This window comes from Salmo trutta, chromosome 5 (assembly GCF_901001165.1).
Source record: "Salmo trutta chromosome 5, fSalTru1.1, whole genome shotgun sequence".
Classification (NCBI taxonomy): Eukaryota; Metazoa; Chordata; class Actinopteri; order Salmoniformes; family Salmonidae; genus Salmo; species Salmo trutta.
In genome coordinates, this window is record NC_042961.1 from 43,497,438 (window position 1) to 43,519,645 (window position 22,208).

Here is a 22,208-nt window from a genome sequence, read left to right on the forward strand (position 1 = left end):
AGGGCCATTCCCTCCAGAAATGTCCGGGAACTTGCAGGTGCCTTGGTGGAAGAGTGGGGTAACATCCCACAGCAAGAACTGGCAAATCTGGTGCAGTCCATGAGGAGATGCACTGCAGTACTTAACGCAGCTGGTGGCCTGTTGGGGTTCGTTCCTTGTTCCTTGTCAATCATTGGCTCATTGGTGAAGTTAGCATTCAGACAATATCTTTAAGTAAATCTATCATTCATTTATTAATGCAATTGCAGACAGAAGTTGACAACAGGAACATAGCACGAATGTTTCTGAGTAAGTTCTGCAAAATAGAAAAGGGTCCGAGTTGTTTTATTATGCCTACAGTCATATATCTTAGTGATGGCACTGCCTACATCATTACCTTCTACTCATGAGACCAAACCCATGCCTACACAGCTATATAAACAAGAGTTTCAGTGTTATCTAAAAGCTCAGCAGTAAATGTCCACTCCCCAAATTGATTTATAGTGGAATGTCTGACTAGTCTCTTATCTCTTACACTCCCCTTCAGAGTTCTGTCTCACAGTCACACATTTCTCAGACCGTTTCTTTATAAGAGGCAGAGACTAGGAAAAAAATTCTGGAACAATTTTAAACCTTCATAATGAATATATATAGTTAATCTGTAGTCTAGGACCCTATACATGTAAGAAGGGAGGGGTCTTATATTAATACAACATTAGCATAATCAATTATTATAATACATCAAACATTTGGTATAGCCCCTATCATGACCCCAAGGTGAACCCGACAGGCCACACCAGATACTGACTGTTACTTTTGATTTTGACCCCCCCCCCCCCTTGTTCAGGGACACTTTATTCCATTTCTATTAGTCACGTCTGTGGAACTTGTTCAGTTCATGTCTCAGTTGTTGAATCTTGTTATGTTCATACAAATATTTACACATGTTAAGTTTGCTGAAAATAAACGAAGTTGACAGTGAGAGGACGTTTATTTTTTTGCTGAGATTAGCTATAGGACAGAAGTGTGTTTAAAACACAGGGACCAATATACACAGAAAGCATTTCAAGAGCTCCAATGTTTCAGCTATGTTGGCTAGCAAGTTACCAAGGTGGCTGAATGAATCAGAGTGAAAGTTGTTGAAGACATGCATGTTGAATATTTCTTTTTATGAAATATCAAATAATTTAGATTTATTTTTATAAATATAATAATAGAGACATACAAAGATCAGCATGTTTTGATTGATTATTCAGACTTAATAAGAATTTGTAAACGTACACTACACATCCACATTTAAAGGCAATTTCTTATTCAGTCAAATAAACAGTTTAAAAATAAGCCTGTAAATCTATAATGCTTCTACATGTAACAATACATATGTGTTGTAATCTACAGTTTATAATGAACGTCCACTAATGGCGCAGGCCTTCCACATTTTATTTCTATTGACACAAAAATGTGTTGCATTAATCAAATCATTTTTACAATCAGCATTTGTGTACTCTGACATGGTGGAATGATACTGATGGGAACATTCATGAAGTAGTGAATGTTTTTCATGTCAACAACTTAATGTTATCAGAACGTAACACATTTTTATATTCCTTAACTTGATGACTAGTAGACAAATTAACTCAATGAAACAACTAAATTCAAGAGGTTACAAGGTTAGAATCAAGAAATGCACACTCAATTCAACAATTTAATCATTTACATTTTGCAATATCCAAATCATACACAGTTGCTGTCAAATATATTGGCACCCGTTGCAACCAAGTACTAGCTCCGGGCTGCCAAGAACTTTGTCCATGCCATGTCTCTATTTTCTGAATTAAAATTGTAAATGTTTACACAAATAAAATTGGTTCCACAATGTTGAAAATCCCAAAAGATGTGGAGACCAAAAGATTCTTTAAATTTCAACTTACTTTAGAAGAAATAGGGAATTATTCAAGAAAAGTGCAAGGGTGCCTACATATTTGGCCGCAACTGTAATAGTGTTTCCAATCAAATTCAATCAAATTAATTTAGCAATATCCATTCAAGAGGTTAGAATCAAGAAATGCAAAATTCCATGAATCTATATAATCATTTAATAGACTGCATCAAGGTGCCTCACACTACAGAAATAGGAGAAAGGCTCCTGATCCTATGAGCCGTTCTGGCTCAGATAAGCCTAGGCTCGTGCAAGGCTACTTACATAATAATTCACATTTTGCAATATCCAAATAACATAATGAACAACATTGCAGGGTTTATACTTGTATCCATTCAATCAAAACAAAATGCACATTAAAATATATAATCTGATTTTTAGACATGATCACGTCTCAAGATGGAAAAAACAACCCAAGTAATGACTATTTCATGTGGCATAAAAAAAAGAATACAACAGTCAAAAACATAAGTCAGAACACAACCTCTCTATTCTCTCATGTGATTTCAGGTCCTCTGACTGGGAAAATGTCTTTCCACAATGAGAACAGTGGTATGTCTTCTCCTCCTGTGTATTTGTATGTATTATTTCATGTTCTTTCAAGGCCACTAACTGGGTAAATCTCTTTCCACACAAGGAGCAGTGGTAGGTGTTATCCCCCCCTGTATGTGTCCTCTCATGCCTACTCAGGCCCCATAACTTGGTAAAACTCTTTCCACACAGGGAGCATTGGTATGGCTTTTCTCCTGTGTGGGTCCTCACATGCAATTTCAAGGTCCCTAACCACCTAAAACTCTTTTCACAGTGGGAACAGTGGTAAGGTTTCTCTCCTGTGTGTATTCTCTCGTGTTGTTTCAGGCTCACTGACCCCCTAAAACTCTTTCCACAGTGGGAACAGTGGTAAGGCTTTTCTCCTGTGTGTATTCTCTCATGTGTTTTCAGGCTCACTAACCACCTAAAACTTTTCCCACACTGGGAGCATTGGTAGGGCTTCTCTTCTCCATGCATCCTCTCGTGCCTATTCAAGTCCCCTAACTGGGTAAAACTCTTTCCACAGTGGGAACATTGGAAAGGTTTTTCTCCTGTGTGTGCCCTCTCATGCGTTTTCAGGCTACCTAACCAGGTAAAAGTCATTCCACATTGGGAGCAGTGGTATGGCTTCTCTCCGGAGTGTATTCTCTTATGTATTTTCAGGTTCCATAGCAGAGTAAAACTCTTTCCACACTGGGAGCAGTGGTGTCTTGCTGCTGATTTGGGTGTCTCTGGGTCTGGTTCCCCTGAAGGACTCTTTTCGCTGTCAGAGTGACAGTCTGGCTTCTCTCCTGCCAAAGAGAATAATTAAAAAGGGACTTGATTGTAATTTTTTGTCAACAATCTACATAAATTACTCAATGTCAAGGTGGAAGAAAAATGTAATATTTTTTTTTTTATGGAAAATAAATCACTAATATAACTAGATTAGATAAGTAATCAACATGTATTCAAGACATGTTAGAATCACCGTTGGCAGCGATTACAGCTGTGAATCTTTCTGAGTAAGTCTCTAAGAGCTTTGCACACATGGATTGTACAATATTTGCCCTTTATTCTTAAAAAAATTCTTCAAGCTCTGTGAAGTTGGTTGATGATCATTGCTAGAAAGCCATTTTCATGCAGATTTAAGTCAATACTGTCATTAGGCCACTCAGGAAGATTGAATGTAGTCATGGTAAGCAACTTGTGGTTAGAGCATTGGGCCAGTAACCGAAAGGTTGCTCGATCGAATCCCTGAACTGACAAGGTAAAAATCTGTCCTTCTGCCCCTGAGCAAGGCAGTTAACCCACTGTTCCCCGGGCACCGAAGACGTGGATGTCGATTAAGGCAGCCCCCTGCACCTCTCTGATTCAGAGGGGTTGGGTTAAATGCGGAAGACACATTTCAATTGAAGGCATTCAGTTGTACAACTGACTAGGTCCCCCTTTCCCAACTCCAGTATATATTTGGCCTTGTGTTTTAGGTAATTGTCCTGCTGAAAAGGTGAATTTGTTACTCAGTGTCTGTTGCAGAGCAGACTGAACCAAGATTTCCTCTAGGATTTTGCCTATGCTTAGCTCTATTCCGTTTATTTTTATCCTAAAAACACTCCCTTGTCCTTGCCAATGACAAGCATACCCATAACATGATGCAGTCCCCACCATGCTTGTAAATATGAAGAGTGGTACTCAGTGATGTGTTGTATTTGCCCCAAACATAACACTCTGTAGTCTGGACAAAAGGTTAATTTCTTCCGCACATTTTTTGCAGTCTAAATTAAGTGACTTATTGCAAACAGGATGCATGTTTTGGAATATTTTTATTGTATACAGGCTTCCTGATTTTCATTCTGTCATTTATGTTAGTATTGTGGAGTAACTACAATGCTGTTGATCCATCCTTGAGCGGTTTCCTTCCTCTCAGGCAACTGAGTAAGGAAGGGCACCTGTATCTTTGTAGTGGCTGGTTGTATTCATACACCATCCAAAGTGTAATTAATAACTGCACCATGCTCAAAGGGATATTTTACCCATCAACCCAGTGGCAGAGCCCCACCTGTTTTAAGCCCTACCTATTAAGCAAAGAAAAAAATATGTATACAGTACCAGTCAAAAGTTGACACAGCAACTCATTCAAGGATTTTTTTAATGTTTTACGCTTTTATACAGTCGTGGCCAAAAGTTTTGAGAATGACACAAAAATAAATGTTCAAAGTCTGCTGCCTCAGTTTGTATGATGGCAATTTGCATATACTCCAGAATGTTATGAAGAGTGATCAGATGAATTGCAGTCTCTCTTTGCCATGCAAATTAACTGAATCCCAAAAATCATTTCCACTGCATTTCAGCCCTGCCACAAAAGGACCAGCTGACACCATGTAAGTGATTCTCTCGTTAACACAGGTGTGAGTGTTGACGAGGACAAGGCTGGAGATCACTCTGTCATGCTGACTGAGTTTGAATAACAGACTGGAAGCTTCAAAAGGAGGATGGTGCTTGGAATCCTTGTTCTTCCTCTTTCAACCATGGTTACCTGCAAGGAAACACGTGCCGTCATCATTGCTTTGCACAAAAGGGCTTCACAGGCAAGGATATTGCCGCCAGTAAGATTGCACCTAAATCAACCATTTATCGAATCATCAAGAACTTCAAGGAGAGCGGTTCAATTGTTGTGAAGAAGGCTTCAGGGCACCCAAGAAAGTCCAGCAAGCGCCAGGACCATCTCCTAAAGTTGATTCAGCTGCGTGATCGGGACACCACCAGTACAGAGCTTGCTCAGGAATGGCAGCAGGCAGGTGTGAGTGCATCTGCACGCAGAGTGAGGCGAAGACTTTTGGAGGATGGCCTGGTGTCAAGAAGCAAAGAAGTTACTTCTCTCCAGGAAAAACATCAGGGACAGACTGATATTCTGCAAAAGGTACAGGGATTGGAGTGCTGAGGACTGGGGTAAAGTCATTTTCTCGGATAAATCCCCTTTCCGATTGTTTGGGACATCCGGAAAAAAGCTTGTCCGGAGAAGACAAGGTGAGCGCTACCATCAGTCCTGTGTCATGCCAACAGTAAAGCATCCTGAGACCATTCATGTGTGGGGTTGCTTCTCAGCCAAGGCAGTGGGCTCACTCACAATTTTGCCTAAGAACACAGCCATGAATAAAGAATGGTACCAACACATCCTTCGAGAGCAACTTCTCCCAGCCATCCAGGAACAGTTTGGTGATGAACAATGCCTTTCCCAGCATGATGGAGCACCTTGCCATAAGGCAAAAGTGATAACTAAGTGGCTCAGGGAACAAAACATCGATATTTTGGGTCCATGGCCAGGAAACTCCCCAGACCTTAATCCCATTGAGAACTTGTGGTCAATCCTCAAGAGGCGGGTGGACAAACAAAAACCCACAAATTCTGACAAACTCCAAGCATTGATTATGCAAGAATGGGCTTCCATCAGTCAGGATGTGGCCCAGAAGTTAATTGACAGCATGCCAGGGTGGATTGCAGAGGTCTTGAAAAAGAAGGGTCAACACTGCAAATTTTGACTCTTTGCATCAACTTCATGTAATTGTCAATAAAAGCCTTTGACACATGAAATGCTTGTAATCATACTTCAGTATTCCATAGTAACATCTGACAAAAATATCTAAAAAGACACTGAAGCAGCAAACTTTGTGGAAATTAATATTTGTGTCATTCTCAAAACTTTTGGCCATGACTGTGCAGTGTAGAATTATAGTGAAGACATCAAAACTATTAAACAACACATATGGAAGCCGTAGAAAAAAGTGGGAGGCCCCAGTGCACAACTGAGCAAGAGGACAAGTACATTAGTGTCTAGTTTGAGAAACAGAGGCCTCACAAGTCCTCAACTGGCAGCTTCATTAAATAGTACCCACAAAACACCAGTCTCAACATCAACAGTGACTCCGTGATGCTGGCCTTCTAGGCAGAGTTGCAAAGAAAAAGCCATATCTCAGACTGGCCAATAAAAATAAAAGATTAAGATGGGCAAAAGAACAGAAAAACTCTGCCAGAAGGCCCGCATCACGGAGTCGACTCTTCACTGTTGACATTGAGACTGGTGTTTTGCGGTTTCTATTTAATAAAGCTGCTAGTTGAGGACTTGTGAGGTGTCTGTTTCTCAAACTAGACACTCTAATGTACTTGTCCTCTTGCTCAGTTGTGCACCGGAGCCTCCCACTGCTCTTTCTATTCTGGTTAGAGACAGTTTGAGCTGTTCTGTGTAGGAAGTAGTACACAGCATTGTACGAGATCTTCAGTTTCTTGGCAATTTCTCGCAGGGAATAGCCTTCATTTCTTAGAACAAGGATAGACTGACGAGTTTCAGAAGAAAGGTCTTTGTTTCTGGCCATTTTGAGCCTGTAATCAAACCCACAAATGCTGATGCTCCAGACACTCAACTAGTCTAAAGAAGGCCAGTTTTATTGCTTCTTTAATTAGAACAACAGTTTGCAGCTGTGCTAACATAATTGCAAAAGGGTATTCTAATGATCAATTAGCCGTTTAAAATGATAAACTTGGATTATCTAACACAACGTGCCATTGGAACACAGGAGTGATGGTTGCTGATAATGGGCCTCTGTACGCCTATGCAGATATTCCATTAAAAATCAGCAGTTTCTAGCTACAATAGTCATCTACAACATTAGCAATGTCTACACTATATTTCTGATCAATGATGTTTTTTTAATGGACTAAAAATGTGCTTTTCTTTCAAAAACAAGGACATTTCTAAGTGACCCCAAACTTTTGAACGGTAGTGTATATATTTTATCAACAATACAAAACATACAAACAATGACATCATACAAACATCAACTACTGCACGATTTTGTTTCCCTCTGTCGCCCACACACTAAATTTTTAGACAATAAAGCATTTGACCTTTCCATTGTGTGAAGAGGATTGGTTGATTTTCAGTTTTTAAATATACATTTTTTAAAAGATGAGTTATGAGAAAATTATTGTCCAACCCATCAGGTATCTCATTGCACCCTCATATGCCATGTCTTGAAATATGCAGACAGACAAATTAAAAGTACATTTATATTGTAATACTTCTGACAGCCATCTTTCCAACTCCGACGATAACTTTTGGACTTCATAACATTCCCAAAAGTCATGAAATATTGAGTTATTGGTGTCTTTACACTTCAGACATGACTCTGCCATTGTACTATAGAATTTGTGAATCTTGTATAATAAAATTCTATACATTCATATACTGGATTAAGCGTACATTTTCATTAACTGTAATCTCGTTAGTTATGATCCAACATTCCCTCCATCTTGTGCCAATATCAGTTATTTTTTATTCTTGGTTCCAATAGTTTATATATATTTTTAAGAGATTGTCAGTTGGATCGGGTCTCTGCTTTTGTATAGCTTACCCATCATATGAATATCCATTTCTGACTCAAATAGGATTCTCTCAAGATTGCTCTGATGTCCAAAAGATTTCAAATTTAAATTCTGTGGTAACATTTTTAAGTTGCATGCACTTGAAAATATCTACTTTGGTCAATCCAAAATAGCTTTCTAAAACTGTCATGGAAATAAATGTATTTCCTATTACCAAGTCATTTACGGTTTCTATGCCTTTAGTTTTCCATGTGGACCAATTTATTGATTAATTCTGAAAAGCTATCCAAGGATTGTTCCATAAGGTTGTGTTTCTAGGGAGTGATATTGCTTCTTGTAGAATACGTTTCATTGTCTTCCATACTGTTATAGTGTTTATTATGAAGTTATTCATATTTTTTGCTTTATCTTTATTTTTTGCTTTATATTTTTTGCTTTATCTAAAATAAATCACATAAAGACTCTAAAGATGAGCATGCACACCTTTAATATATACCCATTGTTCCCCTTTAGTGCATTTAACTATATGTCACAAGAAAAAGCCCTGAGTAGTGAGTTGATACGTCTGCAAGTTTAAAAAGCACCCTCAGAGATAGTATAAAAAGGAAAGTTTTACATCTTCCTATGAATTTTATTTGTCATATAAAGTATGTTATGACTGAGTATACTTTAAAGAATGTCTTTGGTGGGTTAATTAGTATTACCGAAAATAAATACAAAAACTTTGGGAGCCATGCCATTCTGAAGAGGTTTAGTCTACCTGTCAGATTTCTGGGAAGATTATTCCATTTAATTAAAAGATGTGCTTTCATATTTTTAAGTAATGGTATGAAGTTACATTTATATATATATATTTTTTTTTTTGCTGTCACTTATTAGGCTTCCTAAGTATTTAATGTGTTTTGTAGTCCACTTAAAGGAGTGGGAGTTATTATTTTTCCTATTGCCATTATTTCATTTTTTCCACGTTCATTTTATATCCTGAGATTTTAGAGTATTCAGAAAATATTTTAAACCAAAGGGGTATTGCATTTTCAATATTGGTCAGGTATAAATATGTTTAATTTATATTCATGTTTACCAATACCCGTTACGTTTGGGTACTGTCATTTTTATTTGCGATTTGTTCAAATTATTTTTTAATTTGCCAGTGCAAACAGGAGGGGGGAGAGGGGACATCCCTGTCTTGCGCCCCTTTCTAAAGCAATTTCACCAGATTATGTATTATTTGTATATATTTCTGACTTAAGGACATTTATATAATATTTTTATTAAATGTATTATTTCAGCTGGAAAATATTAAGTATCCAAAGTCATTCAAGACCGTCGAAAGCCTTTTCTGCATCCACCGCCATTATTGATAAATCTGTGTTTTTTACGTATTGTATTAAACTGAAACATGTTCTTGTATTTGTTAGTGTTGTTCAATGTTTAAAAACCTTGTTCAATGTTTAAAAAATAAATAAAGCTTGGTGGTTATTCTGTGACTAACTAATATGCCCTTTTTTCCCCCTCGCTGTGGTATCATTTGATATTGAGTTAGGCTTGGGCGGTATACTGTATATACACCGTATACCAGGTTATTTGGAAACAGCCACAGGATGGTTTTTCAATACAGTGGAAACTATTTCTTTGAAGTTTTTCAATACATTTTAAATATTTGTAGCTAGTTAAGTAAATACTTGCAGTCAATTTGTGCAATATGTTAGGAGATTAAGCAGATAAGGTTCTTCATTTCACCGGTGACATTATGAAGCTCATCATAGCTCCCCAGAACAGTTGAGGCGGTCATGTGTTTGTTTGTAAATAGCACAACGGGTGAAAGCACGAGCAGGTGAGTGCAGCGGTGTATTGACAGGGGTCGTGTTTATATTGAAAGTCAACCGTGTTTTCTTTGCTTCAATAGAGTGAGCAGGGACGTGCAACTATAGTTTTCCTTCACAGAAAATACATTAGTGCAACACATTCTGCAGAAAATAGCTTCATTTTAAAACAGATGACAGAAGTACAAAGCTATTTGGCTGGCAGCCACAATAAATTAGTTAATGAGCTTAAAATGAAAAAGGTATTTTGTACAAAAACGATGCACGGCCATCATACACTATACATACAAAAGTATGTGGACACCCGTTCAAATGAGTGGATTCAGCGATTTCAGCCACACCCGTTGCTGACAGGTGTATAAAAATCGAGCACACAGCCATGCAATAGCCATAGACAAAAATTGGCAATAGAATGGCCTTACTGAAGAGCTCAGTGACTTTCAGTGTGGCAAAGTCCTAGGATGCTACTTTTCCAACAAGTCAGTTTGTCAAATATCTGCCCTGCCAGAGCTGCCCCAGTCAACTGTAAGTGCTGTTATTGTGAAATGGAAATGTCTAGGAGCAACAACAACTCAACCGCAAAGTGGTAGGCCACACAAGCTTAGGACAGGACCACCGAGTGCCGAAGTGCATAGCATGTAAAAAGTTTTTGGTTGCAACACTCACTGCCGAATTCCAAACTGCTTTTGAAAGCAACGTCAGCACAAGAACTGTTCGTCGGGAGCTTCATGAAATGGGTTTCCATGGCCGAGCAGGCGCACACAAGCCTAAGATCACCATGCACAAAACCAAGCGTCGGCTGGAGTGGTGTAAAGCTCGCCGCCATTGGACTCTGGAGCAGTGGAAACGCGTTCTTTGGAGTGATGAATCACGCTTCACCACCTGGCAGTCCAACGGAAGAATCTGGGTTTGGCAGATACCAGGAGAAAGCTACCTTCCGAATGCATAGTGCCAAATGTAAAGTTTGGTGGAGGAGGAACAATGATCTGGGGATGTTTTTTATTGTTAGGGTTAGGACCCTTAGTTCCCGTGAAGGGAAATCTTAACGCTACAGCATACAATGACATTCTAGACATTTCTGTGCTTCCAACTTTGTGGCAACAGTTTGGGGAAGGCCCTTTCCTGATTCAGCATGACAATGCCCCCGTGCACAAAGCGAGGTCCAGAAATGTTTTTTCGAGATCGGTGTGGAAGAACTTGACTGGCCTGCACAGAGCCCTGACCTCAACCCCATCAAACACCTTTGGGATGAATTGGAATGCTGACTTCGAGCCAGGCCTAATCGCCCAACACCAGTGCCCGACCTTGCTAATGCTCTTGTGGCTGAATGGTAGCAAGTCCCTGCAGCAATGTTCCAACATCTAAAGGAAAGCCTTCCCAGAAGAGTGGAGGCTGTTATAACAAAGGAGGAACCAACTACATATTAATGTCCATGATTTTGGAATGGGATGTTTGACGAGCAGGTGTCCACATACTTTTGGTCATGTGGTGTATTTTTAATGTTTATCATAGAAAGAATGTAGCCAGCTACATTTCCTAATGTTTTGCTTAAAGTTAATCTTGAATTTTACCAGAAGAAAGTAGGCTGGCTGGCTACACTCAGTCGGAAAGCTGTCTGCTGATAGCAACTTATGTGAGCGAAGCTGAAGAGAGGAGTGGAGCATGCCCGATTTGACTGGAGCATGCCCGATTTGACTGGAGCATGGAGTGAGTTTCCCAAAGGCAGGAGTGTCAGCCTTCTCGTCCAGTAGCGACTCAGGGCATGCCCGGCCCAGCATTTGTAGTCTACTTGTGTGCTGCTATAGCCTCTTGCTTTAGCTACTGTCATCTAGAATGCTAAATATTTTCAGAAAGAAACTGATAAAACACACAGGAGAAAAGTCAAGGTGACTTACAAAGATGAGGAGGAGTACTGTAAGAGCAAGAGAGGGAGTGTGGTGATGTAGTGTCCACAATAATTATTGTGGAATCTGAAAAGACAGGTATCCCGAAAGCATGATGGTGTACTTACTACGTGCACATGCTAACAGAAAGGAATGAGGTGGTGAGCTAGCAAGTGTGTCATTGTAGCAAAGTATTTATAAACAACAAATCTCTGAAAAGTTTTTGTTAATTTTTGTTCTATTATCTATACCAGTGGTTCCCAACCAGGGGTACTAGGCCCCTAGGGGTACTTGGCCTATCCACATGGGGTACTTGAGAAGATTCATGAGACCATAGGCCTACTGGTAAAATGCACATGAGGAGGTACTACAGGGGTAGAGCAAAATTCAGTTGGTGGTACAGTAACCGAAAAATGTTGGGAACCACAAATCAATACAATAGGCCATCATTGTTTTTGGCATATACACTGCTCAAAACGATAAAGGGAACACTAAAATAACACATCCTAGATCTGAATGAATGAAATAATCTTATTAAATACTTTTTTCTTTACGTAGTTGAATGTGCTGACAACAAAATCACACAAAAATAATCAATGGAAATCCAATTTAATCAACCCATGGAGGTCTGGATTTGGAGTCACACTCAAAATTAAAGTGGAAAACCACACTACAGGCTGATCCAACTTTGATGTAATGTCCTTAAGTCAAAATGAGGCTCAGTAGTGTGTGTGGCCTCCACGTGCCTGTATGACCTCCCTACAATGCCTGGGCATGCTCCTGATGAGGTGGCGGATGATCTCCTGAGGGATCTCCTCCCAGACCTGGACTAAAGCATCCGCCAACTCCTGGACAGTCTGTGGTGCAACGTGGCGTTGGTGGATGGAGCGAGACATGATGTCCCAGATGTGCTCAATTGGATTCAGGTCTGGGGAACGGGCGGGCCAGTCCATAGCATCAATGCCTTCCTCTTGCAGGAACTGCTGACACACTCCAGCCACATGAGGTCAAGCATTGTCTTGCATTAGGAGGAACCCAGGGCCAACCGCACCAGCATATGGTCTCACAAGGGCTCTGAGGATCTCATCTCGGTACCTAATGGCAGTCAGGCTACCTCTGGCGAGCACATGGAGGGCTGTGCGGCCCCCCAAAGAAATGCCACCCCACACCATGACTGACCCACCGCCAAACCGGTCATGCTGGAGGATGTTGCAGCCAGCAGAACGTTCTCCACGGCGTCTCCAGACTCTGTCACGTCTGTCACGTGCTCAGTGTGAACCTGCTTTCATCTGTGAAGAGCACAGGGCGCCAGTGGCGAATTTGCTAATCTTGGTGTTCTCTGGCAAATGCCAAATGTCCTGCACGGTGTTGGGCTGTAAGCACAACCCCCACCTGTGGACGTCGGGCCCTCATACCACCCTCATGGAGTCTGTTTCTGACCGTTTGAGCAGACACATGCACATTTGTGGCCTGCTGGAGGTCATTTTGCAGGGCTCTGGCAGTGCTCCTCCTGCTCCTCCTTGCACAAAGGCGGAGGTAGCGGTCCTGCTGCTGGATTGTAGCCCTCCTACGGCCTCCTCCACGTCTCCTGATGTACTGGCCTGTCTCCTGGTAGCGCCTCCATGCTCTGGACACTACGCTGACAGACACAGCAAACCTTCTTGCCACAGCTCGCATTGATGTGCCATCCTGGATGAGCTGCACTACCTGAGCCACTTGTGTGGGTTGTAGACTCCGTCTCATGCTACCACTAGAGTGAAAGCACCGCCAGCATTCAAAAGTGACCAAAACATCAGCCAGGAAGCATAGGAACTGAGAAGTGGTCTGTGGTCACCACCTGCAGAACCACTCCTTTATTGGGGGTGTCTTCCTAATTGCCTATAATTTCCACCTGTTGCCTATTCCATTTGCACAACAGCATGTGAAATTTATTGTCAATCAGTGTTGCTTCCTAAGTGTACAGTTTGATTTCACAGAAGTGTGATTGACTTGGAGTTACATTGTGTTGTTTAAGTGTTCCCTTTATTTTTTTGAGCAGTGTATTACTTCTTTCAAGGAGCTTTCTGTTTTCATTAATCCTTTTGGCCTACCTATAAAAAAATGAAGAAAAAAAACAACTAAGCATCCCTGCCCAGCCTGGAAAAAGTGGCCTGAAGGGTGTTAAGCATCCCCAGTGGCTCTGCAAGCTCTCAGAGGGTATTCTCCACTGCTGGCCTGCTCGCCAGGAGCCACAGACTCTAGCTAAAAAAAGATATAAAAAAAGGCACCATAGATGATGCCTTAAGGCATTTTTATTTTAAATTGTTTTTAATTAAGTAAGTCACAGCCTATATGTGCAATTTATAGACTATGATTTAATACAACGAAATGTTGTTTAAATGCTGAGCGCTTTATGTCCCTGCTAACCTAATGTGTCACACTCGCAAATGTTTCATTTATTTGTAAGCTATAGCCTTAATAATTCATGTTCGTTCCTTCTTAGGCTACCTGTCTGGCTCCTGACCTATTTAGAGTGTTTATATGCTGTTTAATACGACATGTAGCCTATTTGAAATGATTATCGCTTGTTACTGTCACCTTTTCCCTGTTTTTTATTAAAATACTTTCCATTCAAATCAATGGTTTGGTTTCAATACTTCAAAACCAAATGGTAGGTCCAGGTAGTCACAAAAATAGATGAGTGTTGGTTAAATTGTGATTTTAATGAATGGAGCAAATTTTGAGCGGCAGTTTTTTTTTTCTTTGAGCAAGGAGCGGTTGGTTGGAAAGTACTTGGAGTGCCACACCGCTCCATGAGCTAGCGATGAGCTGGATTTCCGAGCACTCAACTCAGCTCACATACTTTGACTAATAGAATGCCTGTTTGTGAATTATGCTTCAGTTAGAGAAGTGCAACTGAAGCACAAAAATGTGTCTGATGCCAAGCAGAAATTACAATAAGAAGCATTTCAGATCTGCGTTAACAAAATGCAGCAAGAGACTTAAGCGATTCATATATTTTTCCCCCGTGAAAAATAAAGAATTCCGCGTTAACTTGCAAGTTAACGCGACCCCTAAGTTTATCTAAGTAAGTTACTGAATTATTTTTTTAATTTTATTTTTATTTCACCTTTATTTAACCAGGTAGGCAAGTTGAGAACAAGTTCTCATTTACAATTGCGACCTGACCAAGATAAAGCAAAGCAGTTCGACAACATACAAAAACACAGAGTTACACATGGAGTAAAACAACATACAATCAATGATGCAGTAGAAAAAAATAAGACTATATACAATGTGAGCAAATGATGTGAGATAAGGGAGGTAAAGGCAAAAAAGGCCATGGTGGCAAAGTAAATAAAGTATAGCAAGTAAAACACTGGAATGGTAGATTTGTAGTTTGAAGAAAGTTCAAAGTTAAAATATAAATAATATGGTGCAAAGGAGCAAAATAAATAAAATAAATAAATAAATACAGTAGGGGAAGAGGTAGTAGTTTGGGCTAAATTATTGATGGGCTATGTACAGGTGCAGTGATCTGGGAGCTGCTCTGATAGCTGGTGCTTAAAGCTAGTGAGGGAGATAAGTGTTTCCAGTTTCAGAGATTTTTGTAGTTCGTTCCAGTCATTGGCAGCAGAGAACTGGAAGGAGAGACGGCCAAAGGAGGAATTGGCTTTGGGGGTGACCAGAGAGATATACCTGCTGGAGCGCGTGCTACAGGTGGGTGCTGCTATGGTGACCAGTGAGCGGAGATAAGGGGGGACTTTACCTAGCAGGGTCTTGTAGATGACCTGGAGCCAATGTGTTTGGCGACCATTATGTAGCGAAGGCCAGGCAACGAGAGCGTACAGGTCGCAGTGTTGGGTAGTATATGGGGCTTTGGTGACAAAACGGATGGCACTGTGATAGACTGCATCCAGCTTGGTGAGTAGGGTATTGGAGGCTATTTTGTAAATGACATCGCCGAAGTCGAGGATTGGTAGGATGGTCAGTTTTACGAGGGTATGTTTGGCAGCATGAGTGAAGGATGCTTTGTTGCGAAATTGGAAGCCAATTCTAGATTTAACTTTGGATTGGAGATGATTGATGTGAGTCTGGAAGGAGAGTTTACAGTCTAACCAGACACCTAGGTATTTGTAGTTGTCCACAAATTCTAAGTTAGAACCGTCCAGAGAAGTGATGCTGGACAGGCGGGCAGGTGCAGGCAGCGATCGATTGAAGAGCATGCATTCAGTTTTACTTGTGTTTAGGAGCAGTTGGAGACCACGGAAGGAGAGTTGAATGGCATTGAAGCTCGTCTGGAGGGTTGTTAACACAGTGTCCAAAGAAGGGCCAGAAGTATACAGAATGGTGTCGTCTGCGTAGAGGTGGATCAGAGATTCACCAGCAGCAAGAGCGACATCATTGATGTATACAGAGAAAAGAGTTGGCCCAAGAATTGAACCCTGTGGTACCCCCATAGAGACTGCCAGAGGTTCCGGACAGCAGGCCCTCCGATTTGACACACTGAACTCTGTCAGAGAAGTAGTTGGTGAACCAGGCGAAGCAATCGTTTGAGAAACCAAGGCTACCGAGTCTGTCGATGAGGATGTGGTGATTAACAGAGTCAAAAGCTTTGGCCAGGTCAATGAATACGGCAGCACAGTATTGTTTCTTATCGATGGCGGTTACGATGTCGTTTAGGACCTTGAGTGTGGCTGAGGTGCATCCATGACCAGCTCTGAAACCAGATTGCATAGCGGAGAGGGTGCGGTGGGATTCGAAATGGTCGGTAATCTGTTTGTTGACTTGGCTTTCGAAGACCTTAGAAAGGCAGGGTAGGATGGATATAGATCTGTAGCAATTTGGGTCAAGAGTGTCACCTCCTTTGAAGAGGGGGATGACAGCAGCTGCTTTCCAATCTATGGGAATCTCAGACGACACGAAAGAGAGGTTGAACAGGCTAGTAATAGGGGTTGCAATAATTTCGGCAGATAATTTTAGAAAGAAAGGGTCCAGATTGTCAAGCCCAGCTGATTTGTAGGGGTCCAGATTTTGCAGCTCTTTCAGAACATCAGCTGAATGGATTTGGGAGAAGGGGAAATGGGGGAGGCTTGGGCGAGTAGCTGTGGGGGGTGCAGTGCTGTTGAATGCAGTAGGGGTAGTTAGGTGGAAAGCATGGCCAGCCGTAGAAAAATGCTTATTGAAATTCTCAATTATAGTGGGCTTATCGGTGGTGACAGAGTTTCCTATCCTCAGTGCAGTGGGCAGTTGGGAGGAGGTGTTAACTTCTTTGGGCTAGGGGGCAGTATTTTCACATCTGGATAAAAAACGTACCCGATTTAATCTGGTTACGACTCCTGCCCAGTAACTAGAATATGCATATAATTGGCTTTGGATAGAAAACACCCTAAAGTTTCTAAAACTGTTTGAATGGTGTCTGTGAGATGGTGTCTCCTATGGTGTCTCCTATGGCAGGCAAAAAACTGAGAAGATTTCATGCAGGAAGTGGCCTGTCTGACAAGGTGTTGTTGTTCTTGCTTCTGTTTATTGAGGAGTCAGGATCTTAGCTGTAACGTGACACTTCCTACGGCTCCAATAGGCTCTCAGAGCCCGGGAAAAACCTGAACGATGACGAGGCAGCCTCATGCTGAAACACATTATCGCCTTTTCCAAGTGGCCCATCAGAGGACAATGGAATTAGGCGCGTGCCCGATTCGACCCCGTGCAGTATTTTCCTTCGGCTGTTTAGCTAATTGCAGATTCCCGGTCGGAATATTATCGCTTTTTTTACGAGAATAATGGCATACAAATTGATTTTAAACAGCGGTTGACATGCTTCGAAGTACGGTAATTAAATATTTAGAAATCTTTTGTCACGAAATGCGCCGTGCGCACGACCGTTATTTAACATTGGGCTAGTGTCTGGAATGCACGAACAAAACGTCGCTGATGGAACATAACTATGGATTATTTGGGACCAAACCTACATTTGTTATTGAAGTAGAAGTCCTGGGAGTGCATTCTGACGAAGAACAGGAAAGGTAAGACAATTTGTGTTATAGTAAATGTGATTTTGGTGAAGGCTAAACTTGCGGGTGTCTAAATAGCTAGCCCTGTGATGCCGGGCTATCTAGTCAGAATATTGCCAAATGTGCTTCATCCGAAAAGCTATTTTAAAATCGGACATATCGAGTGAATAGAGGAGTAATGTATCTATAATTCTTAAAATAATTGTTATGCTTTTTGTGAACGTTTATCGTGAGTAATTTAGTAAATTGTTAGTAAATTCCCCGGAAGTTTGCGGGGGGTATGCTAGTTCTGAACGTCACAAGCTAATGTAAAAAGCTGTTTTTTGATATAAATATGAACTTGATTGAACAAAACATGCATGTATTGTATAACATAATGTCCTAGGTGTGTCATCTGATGAAGATCAAAGGTTAGTGCTGCATTTAGCTGTCTTCTGGGTTTTTGTGACATTATATGCTAGCTTGAAAAATGTGTGTCTGATTATTTCTGGCTGTGTACTCTGCTGACATAATCTAATGTTTTGCTTTCGTTGTAAAGCCTTTTTGAAATCGGACAGTGTGGTTAGATTAACGAGAGTCTTGTCTTTAAATAGCTGTAAAATAGTCATATGTTTGAGAAATTTAAGTAATAGCATTTCTAAGGTTTTGAAAATCACGCCACAGGATTCAACTGGCTGTTACGTAGGTGGGACGAATTCGTCCCGCCGGTCCTATAGAGGTTAATAAGGTGATGGGGCATCATATTGTGTAAGCTTTCTGCCATGTTTGAGAAGTCAAAGCCCGTTGGGGGAGTTATCTGTTCAGCTGAATGCCACTATCATGATTTCCTTGTGTTTCTTTCTCCTCTCCATTCTCGGCTGTCTGCTCCTCCCCTCTCTTCTCTTCTCTGCACCAGCGGGCAGGCCCGTTGCCCTTGTGTCTCCAGACAGACACAGTATGTACACAGGCTGCTTCAGAGCAGACAAGCATGAATCAAAACTTTTTTCATTTGCACAATGTCTCTTGTTCACATTAGCTTTTAAAATGTCCAAACTCAACAAAAATGACATGCGGTAGCTCCTACCTATACATGTATAACTTTATGAGCTGGATTGCCCGTCTTTGCAAATCGTTAATTTTCGTTTGCGCTCATTGGCATATTTAATTTGTTAGCATTCTGGTAACAGATGCCCAATGGTATTGTTTGCATTTTTTTGGCGCCCCCTTGGTTACTAAACTGGTAATACCGTAAATCCCAAAATGAGAGAAGGACAGTATGACGATGTGAAAACCTGGAAACCGCCCAACCCTATATTGAGTATCATTTTGGTATTGAGTATCGTTTTGGTATCGAGTAATATGATACTAAACCAGGTATCAAAGTCAAAAATCTAGTATCGTGACAACTCTCCTCCCTGTTCACCCACAACCACGCACAACTTCAACACCATCATTAAGTTTGCCGACGACACGATGGTGGTAGGCCTGATCACTGACTACAATGAGACAGCCTATAGGGAGGATGTCAGAGATCTGGCAGGAAGACAAAGGAGCTGAACGTGGACTACATGAAATGGAGGGCCGAGCATGCCCCCATTCCCATTGACGGGGCTGTAGCAGAGCATTTGAGAGCTTTAACTCCCTTCTGTGTCCACATCACTAAGGATCTACCATGATCCAAACACACCAATACAGTCGTGAAGAGGGCAAAACAACGCCTCTTCACCCTCAGAAGACTGAAAAGATTTGGCATGGCCTCTCAGATTCTAAAAAGTTCTACAGCTGCACCATCGAGTGCATCTTGAATGGCTGCATCACCGCTTGGTATGGCAACTGCTTGGCCTCTGACCGCAAGGCGCTACAGGGAGTAGTGCGTACAGCCCAGTACATCACTGGGGCCGAGCTCCCTGCGATCCAGGACTTCTATACCAGGCGGTCAGAGTAAGGCCCCAAAAATTGTCAAAGACCCCAGCCACCCGTCATAGACTGTTCTCTCTACTACTGCATGGCAAGCGGTACCGGAGTGCCAGGTCTAGGACAAAAAGGCTACTCAACAGTTTTTACCTCCAAGCCATAAGACTCCCGAACAGGTAATCAAATGGCTACCCGGACTATTTGCATTGTGTGCCCCCCCCCAAACCCTCTTATACGCTGCTGCTACTCTCTGTTTAACATATATGCATAGTTACTAACTATACATTCATGTACATACTACCTCAATTAGCCCGACCAACCAGTGCCCCGCACATTGGCTAACCGGGCTATCTGCATTGTGTCCCACCACCCGCCAACCCCTCTTTTACGCTACTGCTACTCTCTGTTTATCATCATATATGCATAGTCACTTTAACCATATTTACATGTACATACTATCGCAATCAGCCCAACTAACCGGTGCCTGTATACAGCCTTGCTACTGTTATAGCCTCGCTACTGTATATAGCCTTGCTACTGTTATTTTTCATCGTCTTTTACTGTTGTTTTTATTTCTTTACTTACCTATTGTTCACCTAATACCTTTTTTTGTTGTTGAAATTTTACTGTTGGTTAGAGCCTGTAAGTAAGCGTTTCACTGTTGTATTTGGCGCACGTGACAAATAAATACATTGGATTTGATTCTCGCAGTCTCCTCTGAACAGTTGACGTTGAGATGTGTCTGTTACTTGAACTCTGTGAAGCATTTATTTGGGCTGCAATTTCTGAGGCTGGTAACTAATGAACTTATCCTCTGCAACAGAGGTAACTCTGGGTCTTACATTCCTGTGGCGGTCCTCATGAGAGCCAGTTTCATCATAGCGCTTGTTGGTTTTTTGCGACTGCACTTGAAGAAACTTTCAAAGTTCTTGAAATTTTCTGGATTGACTGACCTTCATGTCTTAAAGTAATGTTGGGCTTTTCTTTCTCTTTGCATATTTGAGATGTTCTTGTCATAATATGGACTTGGTCTTTTACCTTATAGGGTAAAAAGACCACACCTACCTTGTCACAACACAACTGATTGGCTCAAACGCATTGAGGAAAGAAATTCCACAAATTAACTTTTAACAAGGCACACCTGTTAATTAAAATGCATTCCAGGTGACTACCTCATGAAGCTGGTTGAGAGAATGCCAAGAGTGTGCAAAGCTGTCATCAGAGCAAAGGTTGGCTACTTTGAAGAATCTCAGATAAAATATATTTAGATTTGTTTAACACTTTTTTGATTGATACATGATTCCATGTGTTATTTCATAATTTGGATGTCTTCACTATTATTCTACAATGTAGAAAATAGTAAAAAATTAAGATAAACCCTTGAATGAGTAGGTGTGTCCAAACTTTTGACTGGTACTGAATATATCACTTTTTCTAAATGACAAAATATTAGATCAATGTACCTCCAAATCGTTTTGTTGGAGTGACTTAAAAAGTTGAGATGAGACAGATGTTTTTGTTGAGCAAGACCAGCGGTATCCAGGGAAAGTGTTGGAAAATTGGTGACAAAGTGGTTGCTATGAGAAGTACAGGATGGGGAGTTTAATTCAAAATTACCCTAATGAGTTTAATTCTGTTTTCACATGCAAAAGTGATTGCTTTTTATTTTTTTAAAACGTGTCTGCCTTCCCAATGAAAACTCGAACATATATTTTATGGAGAGAAAAAAATGTGTTTGTTTCTGAAATATGCATCAGGCTGCTTTGTTGACACCATGACTGAGCTGCGCAGATTAACGTTCGCCGCTTTTACCCGCTCACGTCACGCGGTGCACTCAATCGAACTCCCTCACTACTTACTGGTGTTAATCAGATGTCCTGTCTCGTCCGATGTGACAGTTCTCTCTCCCTCCGTCTTCACTCCAAAAACTGCATCCTCCTCTTTCTCTTCCTCCTCTTGTTTCACGGTAACATCCTCCTCTTTCACTCTGAACGTTTCTTCCTCTTGTTTCACTGTAACAGCTTCACCCTCTTCTTTTTTTACTGTGACATCCTCCTCTTCGTTCTCCTCTTTTACGACAATGTTAAGCCAAATACCGTCTTTCTCCGTCAAGCATACCCCTTCTTCTTTATCAGGGGGGGAGTAGCTTAGTGAACTCATGGTCGGGGATGTTAGCATGGGCAACTAGCCTAGTGCTATGTTATCCAGCTAGCTAACTTACTAGCAACGTATATGTGCAATTAAAGAGGGTACCTAGATATACAACAGAAATGTGTTTAAAACACAGTGGCTATAAATGTAACGTTACACCGAAAACGTCTAGAGCTTCAATGGTTCGTCTATGTTGGCTAGCAACCTACCGAAGTGACTTACTAGCTTGTTGTTGTATTTGACGAATGAACACTTTTCACGCCACTTCATACAGCTACGACCGGAAGTGATTTTCCCTAACCCTTTCCTAGCCTCAACCTTGGCCTCCTAACCTGCTACGAAAAAGTCACTTCCGTATCGAAGTGGCAAGGAAGAGAGAGGCCCAACTCGGCGGAAAAGCTGTCTCCCTCCAGCAGGTGGCGATTTTTCGTTGTTTCGCCTACTCATGTGACCACATGTCCCGGATTGTGCGGGACAGGACTGCATTTTGTCCGCAATCAAACAATCATGTTCCGCTTGTTATCAACAAATTCAAACACCACAAATTTAGAAAAAAGTTGATTTGTCCCGTATTTCAGTCAGACATTCCAACCTGTCTATTGCAGGCACGTTCCGTTTCTGGAAAGATATGCTCTATGTCATTAAAATGTAGTAGCCTAAG

General features: G+C 41.2%; 1 protein-coding gene across 1 annotated transcript; it reads right to left on the reverse strand.

The window, feature by feature from the left end:
* Nucleotides 1-951: 951 nt before the first annotated feature.
* LOC115194234 (zinc finger protein 501) lies at nucleotides 952-21,940 on the reverse strand. The gene is made up of 2 exons (XM_029753751.1): nucleotides 21,256-21,940; nucleotides 952-3,240 (listed from the first exon to the last, which is right to left on the reverse strand). The coding sequence occupies exons 1-2, from the start codon at nucleotides 21,572-21,574 to the stop codon at nucleotides 2,378-2,380; spliced, it is 1,182 nt and encodes a 393-aa protein (XP_029609611.1). The 5' UTR covers nucleotides 21,575-21,940; the 3' UTR covers nucleotides 952-2,377.
* Nucleotides 21,941-22,208: the final 268 nt, after the last annotated feature.

What these genes read in the sequence shown, in the direction of transcription:
- LOC115194234 (XM_029753751.1), bottom strand. Translation starts at nt 21,574, where the DNA reads ATGCTAACATCCCCGACCATGAGTTCACTAAGCTACTCCCCCCCTGAT. An exon ending in AGGACATCTGATTAACACCA is followed by an intron (nt 3,241 to 21,255) that starts GTAAGTAGTGAG and finishes TCTCTTTGGCAG; the next exon opens with GAGAGAAGCCAGACTGTCAC.